At 42.5% G+C, this 24,565-nt stretch overlaps 2 protein-coding genes across 2 annotated transcripts in view; both read left to right on the top strand.

Moving 5' to 3' along the window:
• The first annotated feature begins 217 nt into the window (after positions 1-217).
• Positions 218-13,446, top strand: LOC311110855 (CDK2-associated and cullin domain-containing protein 1-like). Its single transcript, XM_084153448.1, has 9 exons — positions 218-655; positions 7,136-7,262; positions 7,408-7,510; positions 7,682-7,777; positions 7,940-8,042; positions 8,187-8,276; positions 8,453-8,591; positions 8,803-8,846; positions 11,895-13,446. Exons 1-8 carry the CDS (start codon positions 334-336, stop codon positions 8,843-8,845), a joined length of 1,023 nt encoding a protein of 340 aa, XP_084009574.1. The 5' UTR covers positions 218-333; the 3' UTR covers position 8,846; positions 11,895-13,446.
• Positions 13,447-16,331: 2,885 nt separating this feature from the next.
• mypn (myopalladin) overlaps positions 16,332-24,565 on the top strand; it is a gene marked incomplete at both ends in the record, with an annotated part of 45,467 nt that continues 37,233 nt past the window's right edge. Inside the window, one exon of the mRNA XM_084153736.1 lies at positions 16,332-17,497. Within this exon, the coding sequence (XP_084009862.1) occupies positions 16,332-17,497 (1,166 nt within the window). The remainder of the gene's footprint in view (positions 17,498-24,565) is intronic.

Raw genomic sequence — 24,565 nt, 5'->3', positions numbered from 1 at the left:
CACCAAACGGCAGCAAACGTATCGCGAAGTCTGTTCAAGAACGTTTTGGGGAAACGTACAAACTGTTCCGCAACGTAGCAAAAGTTCAAAGGAACTGAATGCACCTTAGCCTGTCTTGTAGTCATTGCATGATTTTAACTACATTGCCCTGCTGCCCCAGTTCAGGCTCTGCCTAAAAGCAAATGCTGCAAAGTGTCGTAAAACATGTATTCTACTTCCCCATACAGTAGCTAGCGGACAAGGTGCAAAGGGATGGTGCTCTAACAACACTCTGTTTCTAATCGAACTTCAAATTCATGAAGATTTTCCTCAGACAACTTGGAAGGCTAAAGCATGGAGGACATGGAAGACGACTGTTTTGGTCTAAATGACGACTACAACCATAACTACTGTGAGAACAGTGCCAGTGGACAAGTCCACTATCTCAGGAACGAACTGTCAGATGTACCCCAGCCCCTATCTATCTCGCCGGGTAAGGGCACTCGAGATGAAGCGGCGCGGGAGAACCACGCAAAGGTTTGTTCCAGTTCCAGCAGCGGTTTAAAGTTCATGGATTCAGACTCGAACAGCGTGAGTAGTGACACCATAGAGACTGACAGCCCATCGTCGGCTTCCATCGCAGGGAAACTGACCCTGAACTCAGCCTCAAAGTTTCGTAAGTTGAAAGCATCAGCATTAAAAACACTAATTATGACAGCATAATGTTTATCATGTTTTTGACTGGCATGGGATGGGGATGTAGCTTGCCATACAATTATGCCATTGCATTGCCTTTGGCCTAAACGTCAGTGGAGTAATTTGGCTACTGTCAGGGCCTGACATTCACTTTTTTAGACAGATTTTTATACTTGTCCGAAAGCTCAAGTCACTTCCTCCCAAAAAGTCTGTATCACCATGGGCCAAAAAGGTGACAAAAATGGTGTTGTATGACGCAAGGAAGCGCTTCACAAAATATTTTTATTTTTATTTAACCAGGTAGGCCAGTTGAGAACAAGTTCTCATTTACAACCGCGACCTGGCCAAGAGAAAACAAAGCAGTGTGATTAAAAACAACAACAACAGAGTTACATATGGGATAAACAAAAACGTACAGTCAATAACACAATAGAAAAATAGAATCTATATACAGTGTGTGCAAATGTAGTAAGTTATGGAGGTAAGGCAATAAATATGCCATAGTGCAAAATAATTATAATTTAGCATTAACACTGGAATGATAGATGTGCAGAAGATTATGTGCAAATAGACAATGGTATTGACAATGGAAGGCTGCTTGTCTCTGATCCCATGTATTATATCTCCTGCCATTGTGGCCTTGAGTAATGCACTTAACCCCCCACAAATGTGATTTGTCAACCCTCCACCTGGAGAGTTACTGGGTGTGCAGGATTTTTATCCACCCCTGCTCAAACACACCAGAGTCAGTTTTGTAAAGTTCCTGTTGAGCATCTGATTATTTAATTTTTTAACAATGTGATGTGTTCGAGCAGGGCTGGAGCAAAAGCCTGCACACCCAATAGCTCTCCTGGACTCTCCAGGAGGAGGGTTGGCCACCCTGCAACATTACAATTACAACCAAATACCCCCTGCACATTGACTTGGTACCGGTACCCCTGTATATAGCCTCGTAATTGTTATTTTGTGTTACTTTTTATTAAATTTTTTACTTTAGTTTATTTAGTAAGTATTTTCTTAACTCTATTTATTGAACTGCATTGTTGGTTAAGGGCTTGTAAGTAAGCATTTCACGGTAAGATCTACACCTATTGTATTTCGGCACATGTGACAAATAAAATTAGATTTGAAATACTTTGTCTTTATAAAATAATTCCTTCATTCAATGAACAGGGATAAAATGGCTAAGGTGGGCGAAGTAGCTAAGTAAGATGTTTATCTATTTGTAAGGTTAAAATGTTCAGTGTTCAGGGGAGATTTTGACAGCATAGGAGCAGTGGTGATTTTAGCATGTAAATCTTGGTGGGTCAAACCTATTTTAATGCATGCCAGCAAAGCCACTACACAACAGTGTTCCTGCTGATCCTGTTCTGTGCTAGCATGAGCACTGAGAGGGAGTTCCCCATGCGGGCCGCTGTGTCGTAGGACTGTGACAGTAGCTCATCTGTGGCCCTGCACTGAGGTCTGGGGTAGCGGGCGTCATCCTTCAGTGCTTCATCTGGGGAGAGCATTAGCTCTGCTATGCATTCATCCACCTTAGGCCAGCCCATGTTGTTTTGCGTCGTGCATAGCGTCCTACTGTCCTTGCCGTGCTGGGCAAGAACCCGTGGGTCAGCCCAACATCTCTGAAGCTCTGTAAGAAAAGCTGGTGAAGGTGACACACTGAACGGTGTTGCTGCCGGGGCCTTCTTAAAGAATGGGTTAGCTGCAGGGGCTGTGGCTTGAGGGTCATCAGGCTCTAGCCTAGCTAAGGCCGCGTGTAGTGAGGAAGAGCTTTCTTCTGCCTCCGTGTGATCAGAGACTCAGAATGACTCCTCTGATCCATCTTTAGCGTTGAGACTGAATGGGTCCACAACACTGGTTGGCACCTCCTTCACCATGTTGGGCGTGTCATCATCCTGGTCCCTAAAGTGCCGGTTGAATACCCAAGTGGACAGCAGGTCATCGTCCCGGCTATCTGAGTCCTCTGTTGCGTCCCCCATGCTGGAGGGTGTGCTAGAGGGCCCCGACTCAGGGGGCTTGAAGGACCGCAAAAGTGTTTTTAGCTGCTCTATCTCAAAGGATAAGGAATCATCCTTCCGCGTGAGGCTCTTATCTTTTGACTTTTTTTTACCAGGAGGGCGCCATCGGTTTCGTGGACTTTCCCTCTTTTGGTGGCCCTGGGTGAGTCCTAGCGAACAACGCCGGACGCTGGTAAATTATCTGTGAAAACCAGGCCCTCAACTCTGGATAGCCATGCTTCCCTCACCTTCACAGGCAGAATGACGCAGTTTAATGCAGGGGTCAGAAAGGGCCTCACGCAGGTGGCCATTGCCTAGGCAGGCGGGGCACAGGTCATGACCATCTTCTACTTGTAGTTCAGCTCCACAAGAGGAGCAGCCATGCATGCCGAGCATCATGGTGATGCGGTGTTCTCTCAGCTCAGAATGTCAAGAAAATAAATTGATAAAATATTTCTTATGCAATACACTGCTTCATCAAATTAACTAATATAATAGTAACCGGAGACTGTATAAAACAGCTACCACAATACACAGTAAGGGTAGAGAGCTACAATAATCTGGCGGGAGCTGTACAGCAACCACTAAATAATTTAGGGTGAGCTATGACCACAGGGCTGGAGCATGAGAGATATCATGTTTAAACATAGGCTTATGTATGCGAAACACGCATGAATGGCCATTGTTTGGTAAGCCAAGCTGACAACACACAGTGTCAGCTAGGTTAAGTAGGTAAACTAACTAGCTAGCTTGTAGCATGCTAGTAATACAAGGGGAGAGGGAATACCAGGGGGAGGCAATCCGAATCACAATGTTTTATAGCTGGCTAGGCTAACAACCTTCCTAGACGTGGTTATCTAGGGAAGTGACCCGTTCGAGTTTTAAATAGTCAAAGGATCACTAGTGCCTGGCAACCTCGATAACGAGCACAGCAGTGGAGGATATCTTGACAAGGTTAGCGCCGGAGTACGATGGCCAACACACACGCTAGCTGGTGGGCTTAGTCAGCACAAGACAAGGAAGCCCGATATCCTCAGATAAAAGGGATAGGTAGGGGAGAGCTGTCACACAGCCTTGGAGGGCGAATTTCGCACTCTGACCCACAGGTCACAGGCTGTTGGTGACCGACTGACAGTACACACAATTCACACAGAGTTTAGCTTACCCTACCTGGACCTGGGAAGATGCAATCCGAAAAACGTGAGCCGCGGAGCAGTCAATTTGCGCGATACGGCTAAGCCAATTTAGAAGAAATAAGAGACAATGTGGTCTGACATACAGTTTTATATAAACCGCAAGGGCACGTCCTCCCACGCTGTCACATCACCGGCGTGACTTTGTTGTTATTATTACTTGACCTGCGCGGAGCGCGAGGGATATAATCCATACTTTCAACCGTACTGATGGTCTGAAATGTATGAAGTAGAACTCACAAGCAATTATTATCAACTAATGTGCAAACGCCGCTAGGCCTCGCTTTGATCTCAAAAACGCATCTCGCGACAGCATTATTGCAAGAACGCTCGTGCCTGTCTGCAGGCCTACAATAATTATACTCCGATACGCTCTGCAGAGATTGGGAGGAAAGTGAGCAAAACATTGCATCCGGAGGACACGTTGATCCAATTCTGATCAAATTATGATCGGAGTACCATAATTGTTTGATATTGTGATTTTTGCGTGATTATTATTATTTATTTTTTACTTGTCCATTCGGACAACTTAAATCTATAATCTGCTTGTCCAACAATGTTTTTTACTTGCCCCGGGAAGCAGACAAGCGTTAATGTCAAGCCCTGACTGTTATGACCTATGTACCCTGTGGTTGGACGGTCCTTGTTTGGAATCAGTGGTGTAGTGGTGCCTGGAGAAGTAGGTATACAAAACTGTTGCCAAAATTTCACTAACGGCTCACCCTGCGGAGGAAAAGCTCCCTGTGTGAAAAATGATATGATCAAAGGTGGCATGTACTCTGAATCACATATTGGTCTTTCAGTCAGGCCAACCCTCGATCATGACTCAGTTCCATTACATTACACATAAGAGTCATTGGACGAAGGCGTCTTCTGTAGGGGGAAGTTTTGTTAAGAGCCGCAACGTTTGGTCTGAACAGTAACATGCATCGCTTTCAGTACGGTTTTGGAAGCATAAGGACCATCTCTTTAATATCCCCAATAAATAATTTTCTAAAAACAAAAGGTTAAATTGATACACACCTTTTTATAGGGTTAGGGTTTCCACACGGTCATATTTCCATGGTACAGCACTTGTTTACAGAAGACAGAGTGGATTACCTGCGCTAATTAGCCATCTGCCTCTGAGCACGTGTGTAAACAGAAGACAGAGTGGATTACCTGCGCTAATTAGCCATCTGCCTCTGAGCACGTGTGTAAACGGAAGACAGATGCTACAAAGGTGTTTTCACTGCTGCAACTGTGTTTAAAACCGGTTAAAACAATGTACAGTAAGTGTGTATTTGGCATTTGTGAAATTGTTCTGATGTGATATTAAAGTACAGGGATTTATGTTTCTGAAACTGTACAGAAATTGATAATCGATTCAAGTTTAGATGGTGTATTTGGCTGTTTTGGTTTCCAGAGGTAATTCGCCCTTTAAACAGAACATTTTAAGGTCCTTGGACTAAGGAGTAATTTAATGTTAGGCTCCATCAAATCAAATCAAATTTTATTGGCCACATGCGCCGAATACAACAGGTGCAGACATTATAGTGAAATGCTTACTTACAGCCCTTAACCAACAGTGCATTTATTTTTAATAAAAAAGTAGAATAAAACAACAAAAAAGTGTTGAGAAAAAAAGAGCGGAAGTAAAATAAAATAACAGTAGGGAGGCTATATATACAGGGGGGTACCGGTGCAGAGTCAATGTGCGGGGGCACCGGCTAGTTGAGGTAGTTGAAGTAATATGTACATGTGGGTAGAGTTAAAGTGACTATGCATAAATAATTAACAGAGTAGCAGCAGCGTAAAAATATGGGGTGGGGGGGCAGTGCAAATAGTCCGGGTAGCCATGATTAGCTGTTCAGGAGTCTTATGGCTTGGGGGTAGAAGCTGTTGAGAAGTCTTTTGGACCTAGACTTGGCACTCCGGTACCGCTTGCCATGCGGTAGCAGAGAAAACAGTCTATGACTAGGGTGACTGGAGTCTTTGACAATTTTGAGGGCCTTCCTCTGACGCCGCCTGGTATAGAGGTCCTGGATGGCAGGAAGCTTGGCCCCAGTGATGTACTGGGCCGTACGCACTACCCTCTGTAGTGCCTTGCGGTCGCAGGCCAAGCAGTTGCCATACCAGGCGGTGATGCAACCAGTCAGGATGCTCTCGATGGTGCAGCTGTAGAATTTTTCAATATTGGCTAGGCCAACCCAATCTGTACTGTCTAAGTAGGCTAATAGTAGGCCTACTATTGAAATAGATGTCAACTGAGTCAGAAATTCACAGGTTTCAGATTTTTCCCTTTTGTATTTTTTTCAAAGGTTTTTGCTCTCAGTCACAAGTGCGCAGGCACCTAGCACTGTTGTTTGGTAGCATGTTTCTGCAGTGCGCATGAGCTGGAGTTTGCAAAACAAATTGCCAGTGGATTGATGCAAGTAATCATGATATCATTCTGGTAGGCATATGCTACATTTAGTAGCTAGTTAACATTTAATTGAGAAGGTTTTTAAGAAAGCCTTTCCATCTACCAGAAGACTGTTATAGCCTATCATTAGCATTACTATATCGTTTCACTTCATATAATGAGACATGACTTCGAGGAGAACCGAAAGTAACACTTTTTTTTCTCCCATAATTGCACAGAGATCAATAGATCTAGAGACACCATATTTTATGGAAAACAACTTATATATGTCCTCTACCATTAGCAACTGTAATTTAATTTCTAGGGTAAAGGAGTTTAAATTAAATAGACCGAGAACAGAACTACCGCAATGTTACTTTTGTACTTGCCTGCTGGGCGGGAGTAACACAGCCTTGGTACGGAAGTAACAGCTGACGAGAAGTGCAAAATATCTGTCTTATCTCCATGTTTTCTGGGTTGTAATGCTTGTTACTTTCAACAAATGTACTATCAGTTTGTGTGGATTTGAATAATTTAATGCTATAGATTGAAAATATATGAAAATGAACCATGCGTCAACATCGCAATGTTGTGCAACTACAATATTTTGCCTTACAATATTAATCGGACTATAATGGATCACATTATAGCGTTACAGCTATATTAACTATATTAACCATCATTTTTTAATGGGAATGTCATGCGCACTCCTCGTGTCTTGATAGAATAAACGTATTTATTCTCTTCACAAACAGCAAACTCATGCTTATAAAATGTTCATGGCTTGACATAAAGTAATTGACCCCCAGAATCATAAAGATATCTATTTTTAACGGCTCAAGTTGTTGTGAAAATAACCTCATCTTTATCATTGTGTGGTTCAGTAATGAATGCAATGACCGAAGAGGATTATAGAACCACATACTGGCCGAACCTGGAGAAAGCCATTGACCACCTGCTGATACAAAACCCCATGGACCACATCTCCATTTCATATGAGCAGATATACAGGTGAGACTCAGTGTGACTGTGTTGATTTCTTATGTAGCTTTGAAAGAAATTAAGTCATGGAACTGCCGTACTCATGTTTGAGACCTTAGAGGGGAGATATTGCAAATTATCTGTTTTAATAGTTATTTTCCTTTCCCTTTTTCAGTTGTGTGTACAAGTGTGTTTGTCAACAGCACTCTGAGCTACTGTACAAAGACTTGATGCTGAAGATTACTACCCATCTTCAACAAGTCTCTTCTTATCTTCAAGTAAGTGAAAACATAGAACCTGGGTTGTGTTCATTAGGGCATACTGTACCAAAAACAAATGTTTTTTATTGGACAAGTACAGATAGTATCTCCTGTTTCACCCCATAAAAGTGTGTAATAACCTGATAAATACATTTATATTAACACTGATATTTTCTCCTCTTTTATCAGATTAGTCCACCAGGGAATTTAATTGAGAATTTCAACATTGCTCTGACTCAGTATACAGATGCTCTTCAATGCATAGTTCCCGTATTCATCTACATGGTATGTATACAGATAAGGTGCTCATCCTTGGAATATGCCTTACATTAGATCTCTTTGGGCCAGTTTCCCGGATACAGATGAAGCCTACTCTGTCAATGATCAGGGCAGACCTTAATCATATACTCCTTTCATACAAGCATATTTTTCTTCTTAATTTCTAAGAATAAGTTCTACATTGAAACGAAGCTAAACCGAGACCTGCGAGAAGATCTCATGAAGCTTTTTACCGATCATGTTGCAGAAAAACATATAAACACGTTGATACGTGAGTACAGTGGACTGGTGAACTGACACCACGCCTTGCAATTCAAACCCACAACTATTTCGCTTATGACTCATCTTTTAAAATTGTTTTGTTGTTAATGATCTTTTCATTCTTTCTTTCTTTCTTTCTCTGTTTTTCCTTTAGCTCTTCTCCTCGAAGCCCATGCCATGCCTTTTCAAGTCAGACCTTCAACAATGGCCAGTGTGGTGAAAGGCCTTTATACTCTTTGGCCCGGTGAGCCCTTTCCTTTCTGTCTGTTTTAAATGCTACAACACATGCTGCTACCGAAATAGTTACATCCACTTGTAAAATTATGTTTAACCACTGTAACTGTCAAGCACAATTGTAGAAATATGGATTTGAGCAATATTTGTGGGTCTCCCACAATGACTATTGGCTACCTGTTTCAGATTGGGCACATTTAGCCCCAGCTCTCTTCTCTGGATTCATTCCTCAAATCAACCCCCCGACAGTGGAATCCCAGCTCTCTGACTATGCTGCTCGCGACCAGAAACTACAACTGGAGCTCTCTCTTAATGGCTTTCACAGGTGAGTGTTATAAGGCAGAGTTTAGCAAAAAATAAATTACCTCCCACCAGGGTTTTGTTCATTAGGAAAACGTTTTGCAACGGAAAACAAAAATGAGTGTTTCTTATTAGACAAGTTCAGATAGTACATCCCCATTTTGGACCGTTTTCTTCCGTTGTGTGCCTAATGAACACAGCCCTGGTTATTGATGAAGCTTTCTTTTGTTTTGCAGAGGTGACCAGTCTCGCAAGAGAGCCAGCGAGGAGTCTGCATAGAGTAAGGATGATGCATACATTGCTTGTTATTGACTATAAAAACGTCACTTCATTTCAAATCAAATCAATTCAAATCAAATGTTATTGGCCACATGCGCCGAATACAACAGGTGCAGACATTACAGTGAAATGCTTAATTACAGCCCTTAACCAACAGTGCATTTATTTTTAATAAAAAAAGTAAAATAAAACAACAACAAAAAAGTGTTGAGAAAAAAAAGAGCAGAAGTAAAATAAAATAATAGTAGGGAGGCTATATACAGAGGGGTACCGGTGCAGAGTCAATGTGCGGGGGCACCGGCTAGTTGAGGTAGTTGAAGTAATATGTACATGTGGGTAGAGTTAAAGTGACTATGCATAAATAATTAACAGAGTAGCAGCAGTGTAAAAAGATGGGGTGGGGGGGCAGTGCAAATAGTCCGGGTAGCCATGATTAGCTGTTCAGGAGTCTTATGGCTTGGGGGTAGAAGCTGTTGAGAAGTCTTTTGGACCTAGACTTGGCACTCCGGTACCGCTTGCCGTGCGGTAGCAGAGAGAACAGTCTATGACTAGGGTGGCTGGAGTCTTTGACAATTTTGAGGGCCTTCCTCTGACACCGCCTGGTATAGAGGTCCTGGATGGCAGGAAGCTTGGCCCCAGTGATGTACTGGGCTGTACGCACTACCCTCTGTAGTGCCTTGCGGTCGGAGGCCAAGCAGTTGCCATACCAGGCGGTGATGCAACCAGTCAGGATGCTCTCGATGGTGCAGCTGTATAATTTTTTGAGGATCTGAGGACCCATGCCGAATCTTTTCAGTCTCCTGAGGGGGAATAGGCTTTGTCGTGCCCTCTTCCAGACTGTCCTGGTGTGTTTGGACCATGATCGTTCATTGGTGATGTGGACACCAAGGAACTTGAAGCTCTCAACCTGTTCCACTACAGCCCCGTTGATGAGAATGGGGGCGTGCTCAGTCCTCTTTTTTCCCCTGTAGTCCACAATCATCTCCTTTGTCTTGGTCACGTTGAGGGAGAGGTTGTTATCCTGGCACCACACAGCCAGGTCTCTGACCTCCTCCCTATAGGCTGTCTCATCGTTGTCGGTGATCAGGCCTACCACTGTTGTGTCGTCTGCAAACTTAATGATGGTGTTGGAGTCGTGCCTGGCCATGCAGTCATGGGTGAACAGGGAGTACAGGAGGGGACTGAGCACGCACCCCTGAGGGGCCCCCGTGTTGAGGATCAGTGTGGCAGATGTGTTGTTACCTACCCTTACCACCTGGGGGCGGCCCGTCAGGAAGTCCAGGATCCAGTTGCAGAGGGAGGTGTTTAGTCCCAGGATCCTTAGCTTAGTGATGAGCTTTGAGGGCACTATGGTGTTGAATGCTGAGCTGTAGTCAATGAATAGCATTCTCACGTAGGTGTTCCTCTTGTCCAGGTGGGAAAGGGCAGTGTGGAGTGAAATAGAGATTGCATCATCTGTGGATCTGTTGGGGCGGTATGCAAATTGGAGTGGGTCTAGGGTTTCTGGGATAATGGTGTTGATGTGAGCCATGACCAGCCTTTCAAAGCACTTCATGGCTACAGACGTCAGTGCTACGGGTCGGTAGTCATTTAGGCAGGTTATCTTAGTGTCCTTGGGCACGGGGACTATGGTGGTCTGCTTGAAACATGTTGGTATTACAGACTCAGTCAGGGACATGTTGAAAATGTCAGTGAAGACACTTGCCAGTTGGTCAGCACATGCTCGGAGTACACGTCCTGGTAATCCGTCTGGCCCTGCAGCCTTGTGAATGTTGACCTGCTTAAAAGTCTTACTCACATCGGCTACGGAGAGCGTGATCACATAGTTATCCGGAACAGCTGGTGCTCTCATGCATGCTTCAGTGTTGCTTGCCTCGAAGCGAGCATAGAAGTGGTTTAGCTCGTCTGGTAGGCTTGTGTCACTGGGAAGCTCGCGGCTGTGCTTCCCTTTGTAGTCTGTAATAGTTTTCAAGCCCTGCCACATCCGACGAGCGTCAGAGCCGGTGTAGTACGATTCAATCTTAGTCCTGTATTGACTCTTTGCCTGTTTGATGGTTCGTTGGAGGGCATAGCGGGATTTCTTATAAGCGTCCGGGTTAGAGTCCCGCTCCTTGAAAGCGGCAGCGCTACCCTTTAGCTCAGTGCGGATATTTCCTGTAATCCATGGCTTCTGGTTGGGGTATGTACGTACGGTCACTGTGGGGACGACATCATCAATGCACTTATTGATGAAGCCAGTGACTGATGTGGTGTACTCCTCAATGCTATCTGAAGAATCCCGGAACATATTCCAGTCTGTGCTAGCAAAACAGTCCTGTAGCTTAGCATCTGCGTCATCTGACCACTTTTTTATTAACCGAGTCACTGGTGCTTCCTGGAATCAGGAAGATAGAGTTATGGTCAGATTTGCCAAATGGAGGGCAAGGGAGAGCTTTGTATGCGTCTCTGTGTGTGGAGGTAGAACGGATTTAAGTTTCCCTGCATTAAAGTCCCCGGCCACTAGGAGCGCTGCCTCTGGATGAGCGTTTTCCTGTTGACTTATGGCCTTATACAGCTCATTCAGTGCAATCTTAATGCCAGCATTGGTTTGTGGTGGTAAATAGACGGCTATGAAAAATATAGATGAAAACTCTCTTGGTAAATAGTGTGGTCTACAGCTTATCATAAGATACTCTACCTCAGGTGAGCAAAACCTTGAGACTTCCTTAGTATTTGATTTTGTGCACCAGCTGTTGTTTACAAATATACACAGACCGCCACCCCTTGTCTTACCGGAGTCAGCCGTTCTATCCTGCCGATGTAGCGTATAGCCCGCTAGCTGTATGTTATCCATGTCGTCGTTCAGCCACGACTCGGTGAAACATAAGATATTACAGTTTTTAATGTCCCGTTGGTAGGATAACTGTAATCTTAGGTCATCCAATTTGTTTTCCAATGATTGAAGATTTGCATCATGATTCATAATCAGGCGAATTGATTTGCATCATGATTCATAATCAGGCGTATTGAAAAATATGTACACATATGAATAACTGGTTGTTTTTTGCAGATGCTCTGACTGTCAGCGACCTGGCTCAACCCACATTTTCAAAACACTGTGAATGACTAAGATTCTTTGATGTTGAGTGGAGTGGGTGAGCATAAGCATGGGCTCATTTTTGACACTGCTTTCTTAGCCTCTTCTGAAAAGCACAGTGAATACATAATGGTGCATAATTGTTCTGTCAGCTTTTGAGGATGGATTCCTCTTCATTATTGTTAAGATACTATGAGGTTTAATGGGTTTGTTCTTATTTTTTCCATTAAAGTGTGCCTTCTGCTCTGCTTTGTTGGGATATTCAAGTTGCCTAACAGATGCCATTAACCAGGTGGATGGGCATTAATCCCAATTTGACCACATATTGTATACTGTGTCAATCATGGGTCATGTTCATTAGGGCATGCAGCAAAAAAGAAATTGACAAATATTTTACAATGGAAAACTAAAAGGATTGTTTCTGATTGGACAAATCCAGGTAGTCCCTCCCTTTTCCTGTTTTTTCCGTTTTGTTCCTAATGAACATGGCTCTGATCTCTAACCAGGACCACCCTGATCTCTTATTGGTCTGATTGATCTGATTCATTAACTATGACTGTCTGCTGCTATGCCTCATTTGTTGTTGTCTAGAACACCTGATTTCTGGTCTGTTTTAACTAATATTGTGTCCTTTTGTATCAGTCAGATCTGTCGTGATTCTCCCCAGTGATTTTAAGCTAAAGGGGCTTGTCTTGGTAATCTCGGCACACAACTAAATGTCCCGCTAGTCGACTTAACATTTAAATGTCTATCACGAAAGACTAGGGTATGGGAACATTCTCTCTTGAATTTCAGAAAGTTCTACAGTAGCACATACCCAATTAGGAATGCATTCAATTACATTTTGATATTTGGGCAACTTTAAACAAGACTTGGAGGTGCAATGGTTTATCTGGAACTTCCAGAATAAAATATGTCCGGTATAACAGGATTTCTTTCTCAATGGGTACAAACAGCAACAAAGCTTGTTCCATTACATTTTGAGTTAAGTTTAGGTTATAACTGTGAAAGGGGTTGTGTAGGTAATTTTTTAAAGGATTACATGTAGCTTTTATTGAGTTGTTGAACCAGATCATATTTGCCAAGCACGCTAAAGATGATTTACAATGTTTTTATCGCCTATTATAAAAAGTTGCATTGACTCCAGAAATGATGGCGTCAGTCTCCCCATGTTGCTGCTGTATCTGCATTAGCCTGTGCATTATACCAAGTCACTGAGCCAATTGATTACGATACAATTTTGAAAATGTTGTGAATTTGGTTACAATGATGATGTAAGTGGATCCCTGTGTTCTCTCAAGTTGCCCTGATGTTAACAGATCCAGTCACGGTGTGGTGATGATCAATTTTACCTTTGTTACACGTTTATGTCAAATGAAAGTATTTGATACAGATATTTGCACTGTTTTAAGTGTAATGTGATGCTCAGGCTTGGTTGTGATTGTTTTCCTGTGAGGATGTTGGAGATGGCTCACTCATTGTCTTATGCACAGTTTTACTTTCAATAAACAAATCTTGAAAATGATGTATATTATCACCTGTGGAATCACTGGGGTTTGGTGGCAGCGGTGGGATCTTGTGGGCGGAGGAATGATGGACTGAGGACCCCAGGCAGGGGCAGAGTTTCTCTTAAAAAGTTAACTAGTACTGTGAATAAAGGCTTTAAACTGACAGTCTTAAACCATGCAGGAGAAAGGAGGAAATCAACACCCTCAACACAGGACACTCGGATGCATGTAATTATTGCATTCATTAAGTTGTAATTACTGTCTTTAAGCATTGTTTAAGAGCGAGCACTGAAATAAAGGCATTGCTGGACGTCTTCTCTGATATTATATGTTTTTTTGTTTTGTTAATTTAATGTTGAAAAATGTATGCATGCATGTCTGAGTTGAATGATGCAGTATAGATACACTCAGTATACAAACCATTAGGAACACCTGCTCTTTCCATGACATACACTGACCAGGTGAATCCAGGTGAACTCTATGATCCCTTATTGATGTCACCTGTTAAATCCACTTAAATCAGTGTAGATGGGGAGGAGACAGGTTAAAGAAGGACTTTTAAGCCTTGAGACAATTGAGACATGGATTGTGTAGGTGTGCCATTCAGAGGGTGAATGGGCAAGACAAATGATTTAAGTGCCTTTGAACAGGGTATGGTAGTAGTTGCCAGGTGCACCAGTTTGAGCGTGTCAAGAACTGCAACGCTGCTGGGTTTTTCACACTCAACAGTTTCCCGTGTGTATCAAGAATAGTCCACCACCCAAAGGATATCCAGCCAACTTGACACAACCGTGGAAAGCATTTGAGTTGACATGGGCCAGCATCACTGTGGAACACGTGACACCTTGTAGAGTCCTTTCCCCGACAAATTGAGGCTGTTCTGGGGGCAAAAGGGGGAGCAACTCAATATTAAGAAGGTGTTTCTAATGTTTTGTACACTGTGTATATAATCATTAGATAGTCATAGTCAAGATATCAATGTTTATGAGATCAAATATAGAGTGGTGGGGTTCTATGATAATGCCCCTTCAACTAGTTCACCAAGAGCACTTACTTTTCTGTTAATAAACACCAGTAATCTGCTGGTTAACATTAGTGTGTCGGAGGCTCAACAAGGGGCTTCTAATTCGGTAGAGTGGCTGTGCTTTGACAGTATGTGCTGCCGGAGGAGGAATCCCTTTCCAGAACGCCTCCCCTGGCCAATGAGCTGGGACGCCACCCAGACACATGGTCCGGGCCACCCCAAAATAACCTGCGACTAGTGCACTCACAAATGTTATTACTTTTACTGGTGACAGGTTGCCCTAGCTACTCACCTCCATATTTCCCAGTAAACTCCAAGGTTAACTCTGTGCAAGTAATTGGGAAGCCGGCCAGGGCAGCTGCCTCTTGTGTGCACATCTTCCCAGGTGGCCACCACCGGAAGACCGGAATCCCCTCTCTTTGAGCACAGGTGCGTTCCGAGGATTACCACAAGCTCCAGCCGGGGCCCGCTGGGGTTTATTTGAAGGTAAAACACCTGTTAATCATAGTGTCCTATTGACTGTCGTTTGGGTTCATTCATCATCCACCAATGAATTGGTGTGTACAGTAAACTCTCAGCAAGTTTCACATAGACCCACTTCATTGGGAAAGCATGGGCTTAAGGCTTATATTATTGATTTTGAAGTGACTGTTATGTTTGAGTAATTCAACCATGAACCTGGGTGGGTATTGTTGCTGGCTTAAGCCAGGGTCTGTCTATTTCCAGCCTGAGGGGGGTGGTGTAGTGTTTCTCTCAGTGTACAGTGTCCCCCTCATAAACTCAAACAAAATGATTTGTTTGTGTCATTAGATTTTGGGTAAGTGATCAAATCCTTGTTGAGTACACAGAAGATGAGGATAACAGTTTTTTCTTGATTTTGTTCATGTAAACTGAGCCCTTACTATAATTAGATATGACTTGGGGGGGCTTGGTGGCTGTTTGCAAAGGATTAATGTACACAACAGCTGTGGCTGCAAGTCTGTTCGAAGGGGAATTGCTGCCTCTCTTAATTGCGCAGATTTGAGTGTCAGTAGCATCTGTGTACCCTATCCCGTTTCTGGATTCAATAACTACTTGGAGCTAGTGTCAAAAAGCTGTTTAAAGGCTGGGCATGAATAAAATATATGTCTTAAACACACTGAAAGCAGCTACGCTTGTCCAAGTTGGGTGAGATCCAATGTCCATGCATGAAACTAATCTATGTCTGGGGCCACAAGATGTTTAAGGTGTTTTGAAATGAAAATGCTATTTTAATAGGTATCAAATGCATCGTGGTTTAGCACTGGGTTGAAACATTTTGGCAGGCTTTTATTATTATGTGACTGCTCTAGAGTCTAGTGTTTGTCTTTCTTTTGGTAATGAATATGGAAACAAGATATTTACTATGTTATTAAAACAATTTGTCATATTGACCAATTGCACTCACTAGTCAGGTTTGTAGCTGTGCCCTAACTCCAAGCCATGTGGCTGCTTGCTGATTTTGTGAAAGAATTATGACCCCACGAATGTTAAGCCCAACAAACTGATTCCAAAGAATGACACACTGTATGTCAACAGTTTTTGTGGGGGTGGCATTTGTGCATGGTATACTGTGAATTTCCATTGCAATTGAAAGAGAATGTTGGGAAAAGCAAGGCAGTAATGCAGAAGCTCATCCTAAAATAGGAATTTATTATAACCAACAAGTGAGGTATACATTATTATTGAGATTACTTGTAAAGTATTCTGTGATTACATTTCATTCTTTCTGTCAAATAATGAGTTCATGGGAGAAGCATTGACTGAACGTATTTAAATTATACAGTTTCACAGGGGGAATACACATATGCACTGATACACTCAAATAAAACAGTTTAAACCCTTTTATTTCCCCACAGCATGCAAGAGAACAACGTGGACCAGCCTACATCATTATCTCAACTCTTGAGAGAGAACTACTTGGCCGAAGCGCGAGCACACCAGAGACACAGCGAGATGAGTCGTTCCGACTCCTCCTCACGGCGCCTGGTCTACGGGCCCCTCAAAGGCAAGACGGCGGACTCTGCGGGGCAGGATGAGCCCCAACACCAGCTCCCAGACCTCTCAGCATTCCTGAGTCAGGAAGAACTGGATAAGAGTGTTAACCTGGCCTGTCAGGCTATCGGACACGAAGCCCGTGAGGAGAGGCCAGATGTCAAGGCCTCCGTCGCCCCCTCTGCCACCACCGCCACATCTGACACTCCCGACACCCAGTCTGACCCGGAATTAGAAGAACCCCTACCAACACACCCAATATTCTTACCAGAGAGACGGCCATACCCACCTCTGTCCCTACAGGACAATGCGATAAGGACAGACGAACAGACATATCAGCCGTCCCAACTGTCCATCCAGGACAATGTGATGAGGACAGACAGACAGATGTTCCCACCATCCATCATCCAGGACATTGCGATGAAGAACAACCGGGAGGACATTAAGAGACCAGGGGCTGGGGGGAGGAACACCCAATCGTTTGGCCTGGAGAACCAGTCCAAGAAGGAGTTCCTCAACAAGGCTGCAGACTTCATCGAGGAGCTCTCCTCTTTGTTCAAAGCAAACAGCTCCAAAAGGATACGGCCCCGAACGTGCAAAACTCATAGGAGCAGAGCCAACAAGGGCCAAGCCGATGGGAGCATTTATTCCCTGAACGCAGACGACAGGGAACGGCCGATTCTTCTCCAAGACATCGAAATGGAGATGGAGAGGCCTGCTAATCCCTTCTGCATTCAGCCGCCAGAGGTCCAAGGTTTGGGCATGGACCCAGGATATGGGCATGCTGACTTCCCCATGCAGGACTGCCGGACTACTGAGGAGCAGTATGATGACTCTGAGGTGCTGGAGGCGGATGAACTAGATGAGGCTGAGAGCCCTGCCCTGGTTGAGATCACCCCTGGAGTGTACACAGCCGACCCCATCTGTGAGCCCCCTCACTTCATCCAGAAACTGAAAAGCAGGGAGGTGTCGGAGGGCAGCAAGGTCCAGCTGGACTGCATTGTTCGAGGACTCCCCATGCCCGAAGTCCGGTAAGGCGAAACCAGTCAAACTCACTGACTGACCTCTACACGCTGACTACAATGTTAGTGTTTTTGTAGCCATAGTTGCATTTCTTCTTAATTTAAAGGATATTTTCACTTAATTATTATTTATTTTTTTACATTTACCTCTATTTTTCCACAAATTCTCAAAGTAGTCTATAGGGCCAGGATAAACTGTCACCCACCGTTCCAATTTGTTTAAATAGCAATTTCTAACTTTAGCTAACTTTAGCCAATTCTATCTGAAAAACAATGCGAGTTACAGTGGCTAAAGTTAGCTTAAGTTAGAAGGGGCTTTTGAAACAAATCTGAACAGTTGATGAAAGTTTATCCTAGCCCCATAGACTACTTTCAGGTTAAGTGGAAAAATATAGATTAGTAAAAAAAAGTAAGTGAAAATATACTTTAAACTCGGGTAGTACTTTGGTAGTAGTACAAAAGGTTGTACACAAGGTGGTAGTACACACATTTTATTGTGATTTACTAGCTAGCTGATTTGAATGCCCCATGCTGTCCACTGGAGGTGGATCGGATCTTGCAGTCTCTCTGAAACAATTCTAAATTTGCCTCATTGAAATGTAATACCATGAGAAGGCAGCCGGTGAGTCAGTGTGGTCAGGAAGCACATATGAGCCTTAAAACAGGAGATTACTCACCACATAGCAGGATCTGAGTACAAATGGGTTATTTTACTGTTGAAGACTTAATCTAAATGGACATATGAAAGAAGTACAGGAATCAAGGGTGAGTGAGCAATATGAGGTAAAGTGGTACAATTTTGATATTGAGAATGTTGTTGACATTGTCACATAGGAACACTCCAGTATTTTGCTAGAGTAGTTATTCAACACATTTTCAAATGTATATATTTATTTTGTTTAGAACAAAATAAGGACAATAAGAAAAGGAGTTCTTATAGGTATTTTGTCAATTGTAAATTGACAAGCAAACAGTCATATTTGCTTGTTTGGGCTTGAAGTTGAATGCACATATTCAAATATGCCTCCCCACTGGGCACACACTGGTTGAATCAACATTTCAATGAAATTACTTTGAACCAATGTGAAATAGACATTGAATTGACGTCTGTGCCCAGTGGGTCAGGACATCCATGACACTGAGCTAGTATTTACATTATATACTGATACCCATGGACTTCAGTCATTTTAGTGAGAGGGTACATTAAACACAGAGAATTGTCACAATTCCTAATTATAGATAATCTATTGGTTGGGAAATCACTGTGTTTTTCATAAGATATCTTGATTGTGACATAGCTTTGTGTGGGACAGTCAAGACAAATGTTGCTTTTTTTCTAAGAGATTGACAGGTGATGCTAGCAAACAGCTGACATATGTGTGGGTGTGCGCAGAGGCATCATGCCCATAGGGGGCACAAGGGCACATGCCCTATTTTTATTAATGACTAAACTTCATTTTTAAGCCCACGTTTTAGCATAATTATTTATAAAAAGATCTGTCCGGTGTATTTTGCGGAGGGGTCACACTGACTGGACCAGGCAAAGAGTAAAACTAGCCACCTATCAATTTTATGAAGTTGGCTTTAGCTAGCCAGCAAGATAGGCTCCCAACCTCAGAACTAGCTACCAAGAAGCCATTTCAGGCTATCAATCAAGTTAGATTATAGCTTGTCTAACTGTCTTAGCTGGCATGCCTGCTGGCAAGGTCTTTAGAAAAGACAAGCAGTTACTAAATGTACTGAATAAGACTTGTATTCCTATCAATCCTTTACCCAGATTTTAGCAGAGATGCAGAGAAGCATATTTAGTTTCTTTAAATAAATAACCACCAGTCAGAAGGATACAGACAGCTCAAAAGGTATGCTTAGACATGCAGAAAAATACTTGGTTTAAATGTAATTTGGCACCTTATGATAATATCATGATATTTGTATATTCATTATGATGCCATGATATGTACCTGTATTGATGATGTGTGTTATGATCCCATGTACTGTGTTGTAATTTGGATGTAATATCTATCCTAGGCATGTTAGTGCAGTATATTGAGGTGTGTGATTTACAACAGTCAGAATGACACTCTCATTTAAATGACAATTGAATTGGTAAGGAGGTATGCTTAGATAACCTATGCAGAAAAATAGACATATTGGCTCTAGATCACAGGAAAAAGCTGTTTCAGGTGTTTTAAAAATGCAAAATTCTACAACTCCTCTGGACCCCCTGTTTATAGGTGCCCCTGTTTGTGGATTCTGTTTTAGGTCTTGAACATTAGATCATAGCAGTGTTTAATTTGGAAAATATTGTTATTTCCATTATTACTTTACAGAGGAAAAACGACTGTTATGGATCTTACACCGTCCGTTATGGGTGTTACAGAGTCTGAAATAGACATTCAATCTTCATTTTCTTTGGATCAAAATCTATCATTACGCATTTGTTGTCATTTGGAATGTTCTTAAAATGTCAGCAGAAGACATAGTACCTTAGGATTGCATAATTACAGGTAGCCTGGTGGCAGGTAGCCGAGTGGTTAAGAGCGTTGGGCCAGTAACCAAAAACGTTGCCGGTTTGAATTCCCGAGCCGACTAGGTGAAAAATCTGTCGATGTGCCCTTGAGCAAGGCACTTAACTCTAGTTGCTCTGAGAAGAGCGTCTGCTAAATGACTAAAATGTCAATGTAGCCTGCATAGTATACAATGCCAGACAAGGTACAACCTTTTTTAGCTTATATATACAGTACCAGTCAAAAGTTTGGACACACCTACTCATTCAAGGGTTTTTCTTTATGTTTTAAAACTATTTTCTACATTGTAAAATGTATAGCAAAGACATCAAAACTATGAAATAACACTTATGGAATCATGTAGTAACCAAATAAGTGTTAAACAAATCAAAATATATTTGAGATTTGAGATTCTTCAAAGTAGCCACCTTTTGCCTTGATGACAGATTTCTCTCAACCAGCTTCATGAGGTACTCACCTGGAATGCATTTCAATTAACAGGTGTGCCTTCTTAAAAGTTAATTTTTGGAATTAATTTCCTTCTTAATGTGTTTGAGCCAATCAGTTGTGTTGTGACAAGGTAGTGGTGGTATACAGAAGGAAACCCTATTTGGTAAAAGACCAAGTCCATATTATGGCAAGAACAGCTCAAATAAGCAAAAAGAAACGACAGTCCATCATTACTTTAAGACATGAAGGTCAGTCAATCTGGAAAATGTCAAGAACTTTGAACGTTTCTTCAAGTGCAGTCGCAAAAACCATCAAGTGCAATGATGAAACTGGCTCTCATGAGGACCGCCACAGGAAAGGAAGACCCAGAGTTACCTCTGCTGAGGAGGATAAGTTAATTAGAGTTAACTGCACCTCAGATTGCAGCCCAAATAAATGCTTCACAGATTTCAAGTAACAGATACATCTCAACATCAACTGTTCAGAGGAGACTGCGTGAATCAGGCCTTCATGGTCAAATTGCTGAGAAGAAACCACTACGAAAGGACACCAATAATAAGAAGAGACTTGCTTGGGCCAAGAAACACGAGCAATGGACATTAGACCGGTGGAAATCTGTCCTTTGGTCTGATGAGTCCAAATTTGAGATTTTTGGTTCCAACCACTGTGTCTTTGTGAGACGCAGAGTAGGTGAACAGATGCTCTCTGCATGTGTGGTCCCACCATGAAGCATGGAGGAGGAGGTGTGATGGTGTGGGGGTGCTTTGCTGGTGACACTGTGTGTGATTTTATTTAGAATTCAAGGCACACTTAACCAGCATGGGTACCACAGCATTCTGCAGCGATACGCCATCCCATCTGGTTTGGGCTTAGTGGGACTATCATTTGTTTTTCAACAGTAAAATACTACTTGAGTAAAAGTCTAAAGGTACAGTGGGGAGAACAAGTATTTGATACACTGCCGATTTTTCAGGTTTTCCTACTTACAAAGCATGTAGAGGTCTGTAATTTTTATCATAGGTACACTTCAACTGTGAGAGACGGAATCTAAAACAAAAATCCAGAAAATCACATTGTATGATTTTTAAGTAATTAATTTGCATTTTATTGCATGACATAAGTATTTGATACATCAGAAAAGCAGAACTTAATATTTGGTACAGAAACCTTTGTTTGCAATTACAGAGATCATAGGTTTCCTGTAGGTCTTGACCAGGTCTGCACACACTGCAGCAGGGATTCTGGCCCACTCCTCCATACAGACCTTCTCCAGATCCTTCAGGTTTCGGGGCTGTCGCTGGGCAATACGGACTTTCAGCTCCCTCCAAAGATTTTCTATTGGGTTCAGGTCTGGAGACTGGCTAGGCCACTCCAGGACCTTGGGATGCTTCTTACGGAGCCACTCCTTGGGATGCTTCTTACGGAGCCACTCCTTAGTTGCCCTGGCTGTGTGTTTCGGGTCATTGTCATGCTGGAAGACCCAGCCACGACCCATCTTCAATGCTCTTACTGAGGGAAGGAGGTTGTTGGCCAAGATCTCGAGATACATGGCCCCATCCATCCTCCCCTCAATACGGTGCAGTCGTCCTGTCCCCTTTGCAGAAAAGCACCCCCAAAGAACGATGTTTCCACCTCCATGCTTCATGGTTGGGATGGTGTTCTTGGGGTTGTACTCATCCTTCTTCTTCCTCCAAACACAGCGAGTGGAGTTTAGACCAAAAAACTATATTTTTGTCTCATCAGACCACATGACCTTCTCCCATTCCTCCTCTGGATCATCCAGATGGTCATTGGCAAACTTCAGACGGGCCTGGACATGCGCTGGCTTGAGCAGGGGGACCTTGCGTGCGCTGCAGGATTTTAATCCATGACGGCGTAGTGTGTTACTAATGGTTTTCTTTGAGACTGTGGTCCCAGATCTCTTCAGGTCATTGACCAGGTCCTGCCGTGTAGTTCTGAGCTGATCCCTCACCTTCCTCATGATCATTGATGCCCCACAAGGTGAGATCTTGCATGGAGCCCCAGACCGAGGGTGATTGACCGTCATCTTGAACTTCTTCAATTTTCTAATAATTGCACCAACAGTTGTTGCCTTCTCACCAAGCTGCTTGCCTATTGTCCTGTAGCCCATCCCAGCCTTGTGCAGGTCTACAATTGTATCCCTGATGTCCTTACACAGCTCTCTGGTCTTGGCCATTGTGGAGAGGTTGGAGTCTGTTTGATTGAGTGTGTGGACAGGTGTCTTTTATACAGGTAACGAGTTCAAACAGGTGCAGTTAATACAGGTAATGAGTGGAGAACAGGAGGGCTTCTTAAAGAAAAACTAACAGGTCTGTGAGAGCCGGAATTCTTACTGGTTGGTAGGTGATCAAATACTTATGTCATGCAATAAAATGCAAATTAATTACTTAAAAATCATACAATGTGATTTTCTGGATTTTTGTTTTAGATTCCGTCTCTCACAGTTGAAGTGTACCTATGATAAAAATGACAGACCTCTACATGCTTTGTAAGTAGGAAAACCTGCTAAATCGGCAGTGTATCAAATACTTGTTCTCCCCACTGTATTTGGTTTTAAATATACTTAAGCATCAAAAGTAAATGTAATTGCTAAAATATACTTAAGTATGAAAAGGAAAAGTATAAATATTTTCTATTTCCTTACATTAAGCAAACCAGACTGTACCTTTTTCTTGTGTTTTTAATTTACGGATAGCCAGGGGCACACTCCAACACTCAGACATCATTTACAAACAAAGCATGTGTGTTTAGTGAGTCCGCCAGATCAGAGGCAGCCAGGATGACCAGGGATAATTCCGTGAATTGGACAATTGTCATGTCCTGCTAAGCATTCAAAATGTAACAAGTATTTTTGGGTGTCAGGGAAAATGTATGGAGTAAAAATTACATTATTTTCTTTAGGAATGTAGTGTAGTAAAAGTAAAAGTAGTCAAAAATATAAATAGTAAAGTAAAGTACAGATACCCCAAAAAACGTCTTAAGTAGAACTTTCAAGTATTTTTACTTAAGTACTTTACACCACTGAAAGTCTGTGGCACACAGCTCTTCTGTACATTGTCAGCACTTAATGTTCAAATAGAATGCATTGAAACACCTTGTATTGAGATGAAAAAATGCCAACAGAGCTTTTTCAGCACACAAATAAACCTTTATTCTTGCTTCTGAAAGTAAACCACAATACAAACGTATCTGCTGAGAACAGACATATAAACAAGTGTCTATGGAATAAAATGTGTCAGAGTGTAGTTACAAATATTTCTGCCCTGGGCTCTGTGTGTACCTTTCCTCTCTAGGCTAGGGTCTGGAGGGAAAATAGCCTTGACAGGTGCAGCAGCCAGGCAGTCTACGCAGGGACTAGCCACCTCCTCTACCACTCATACTTTCAAATTAGAACATTACTCATTAGAAATGACACGCTTTTCCAGTGATGTCCCTTACATACATTGTGCGAGAGTATCAGCCACAGATCAGGAGTATGGCATATCAAAGTGGGAGTTTGCATCAGGGTCATTTTGGATACTCTGGAACGTCTTTCTCGATAAGGATTGGGATTTCTATTGCATCTGTTCTCCTCTATGGGGCTCACTAAAGGTGACCACCTCTCTTTGGAATAAACTCTTACCTTTGCTAACCTAGCCAGAAAATCATTTCGATAGGCTCACTGGTTTGTTAGAGATTGAGTAGCAGACTTGCGGGCCTACAAACGTGTTCAGAACATCCTCAGCTTATACTGTGTATTGCAGACTGATTTGTTTGATTTGAACGTTTGTCCAATATTGAGTCTTTTTTTATTACATATATGATTATAATTAGTCCCAAGTTAATCTTTATTTAGTATTTTTCTGTGTATGCAGAACATTATTTCATGCTGGATCATTTAGGCCCATAGCTGTCTCAAGGCTTTATAGCATACACTCGAGTATATGCAGTATAAGCAAATTCAATGGAGTCATTTTATCAGCTTTTCTTCTCTTTCTCAGATATTAAACGTGTTAAAATCGTAATAATTGTTTGGACCATTATACACTGAGTATACAAAACATTGCTCTTTCCATGACATAGACTGACCAGGTAAATCCATGTGAAAGCTATGATTCCT

Source organism: Coregonus lavaretus (genome assembly GCF_964263955.1).
Source record: "Coregonus lavaretus genome assembly, chromosome: 36".
Lineage (NCBI taxonomy): Eukaryota > Metazoa > Chordata > Actinopteri > Salmoniformes > Salmonidae > Coregonus > Coregonus lavaretus.
This window is presented reverse-complemented; position numbering and strand designations above follow the sequence as displayed.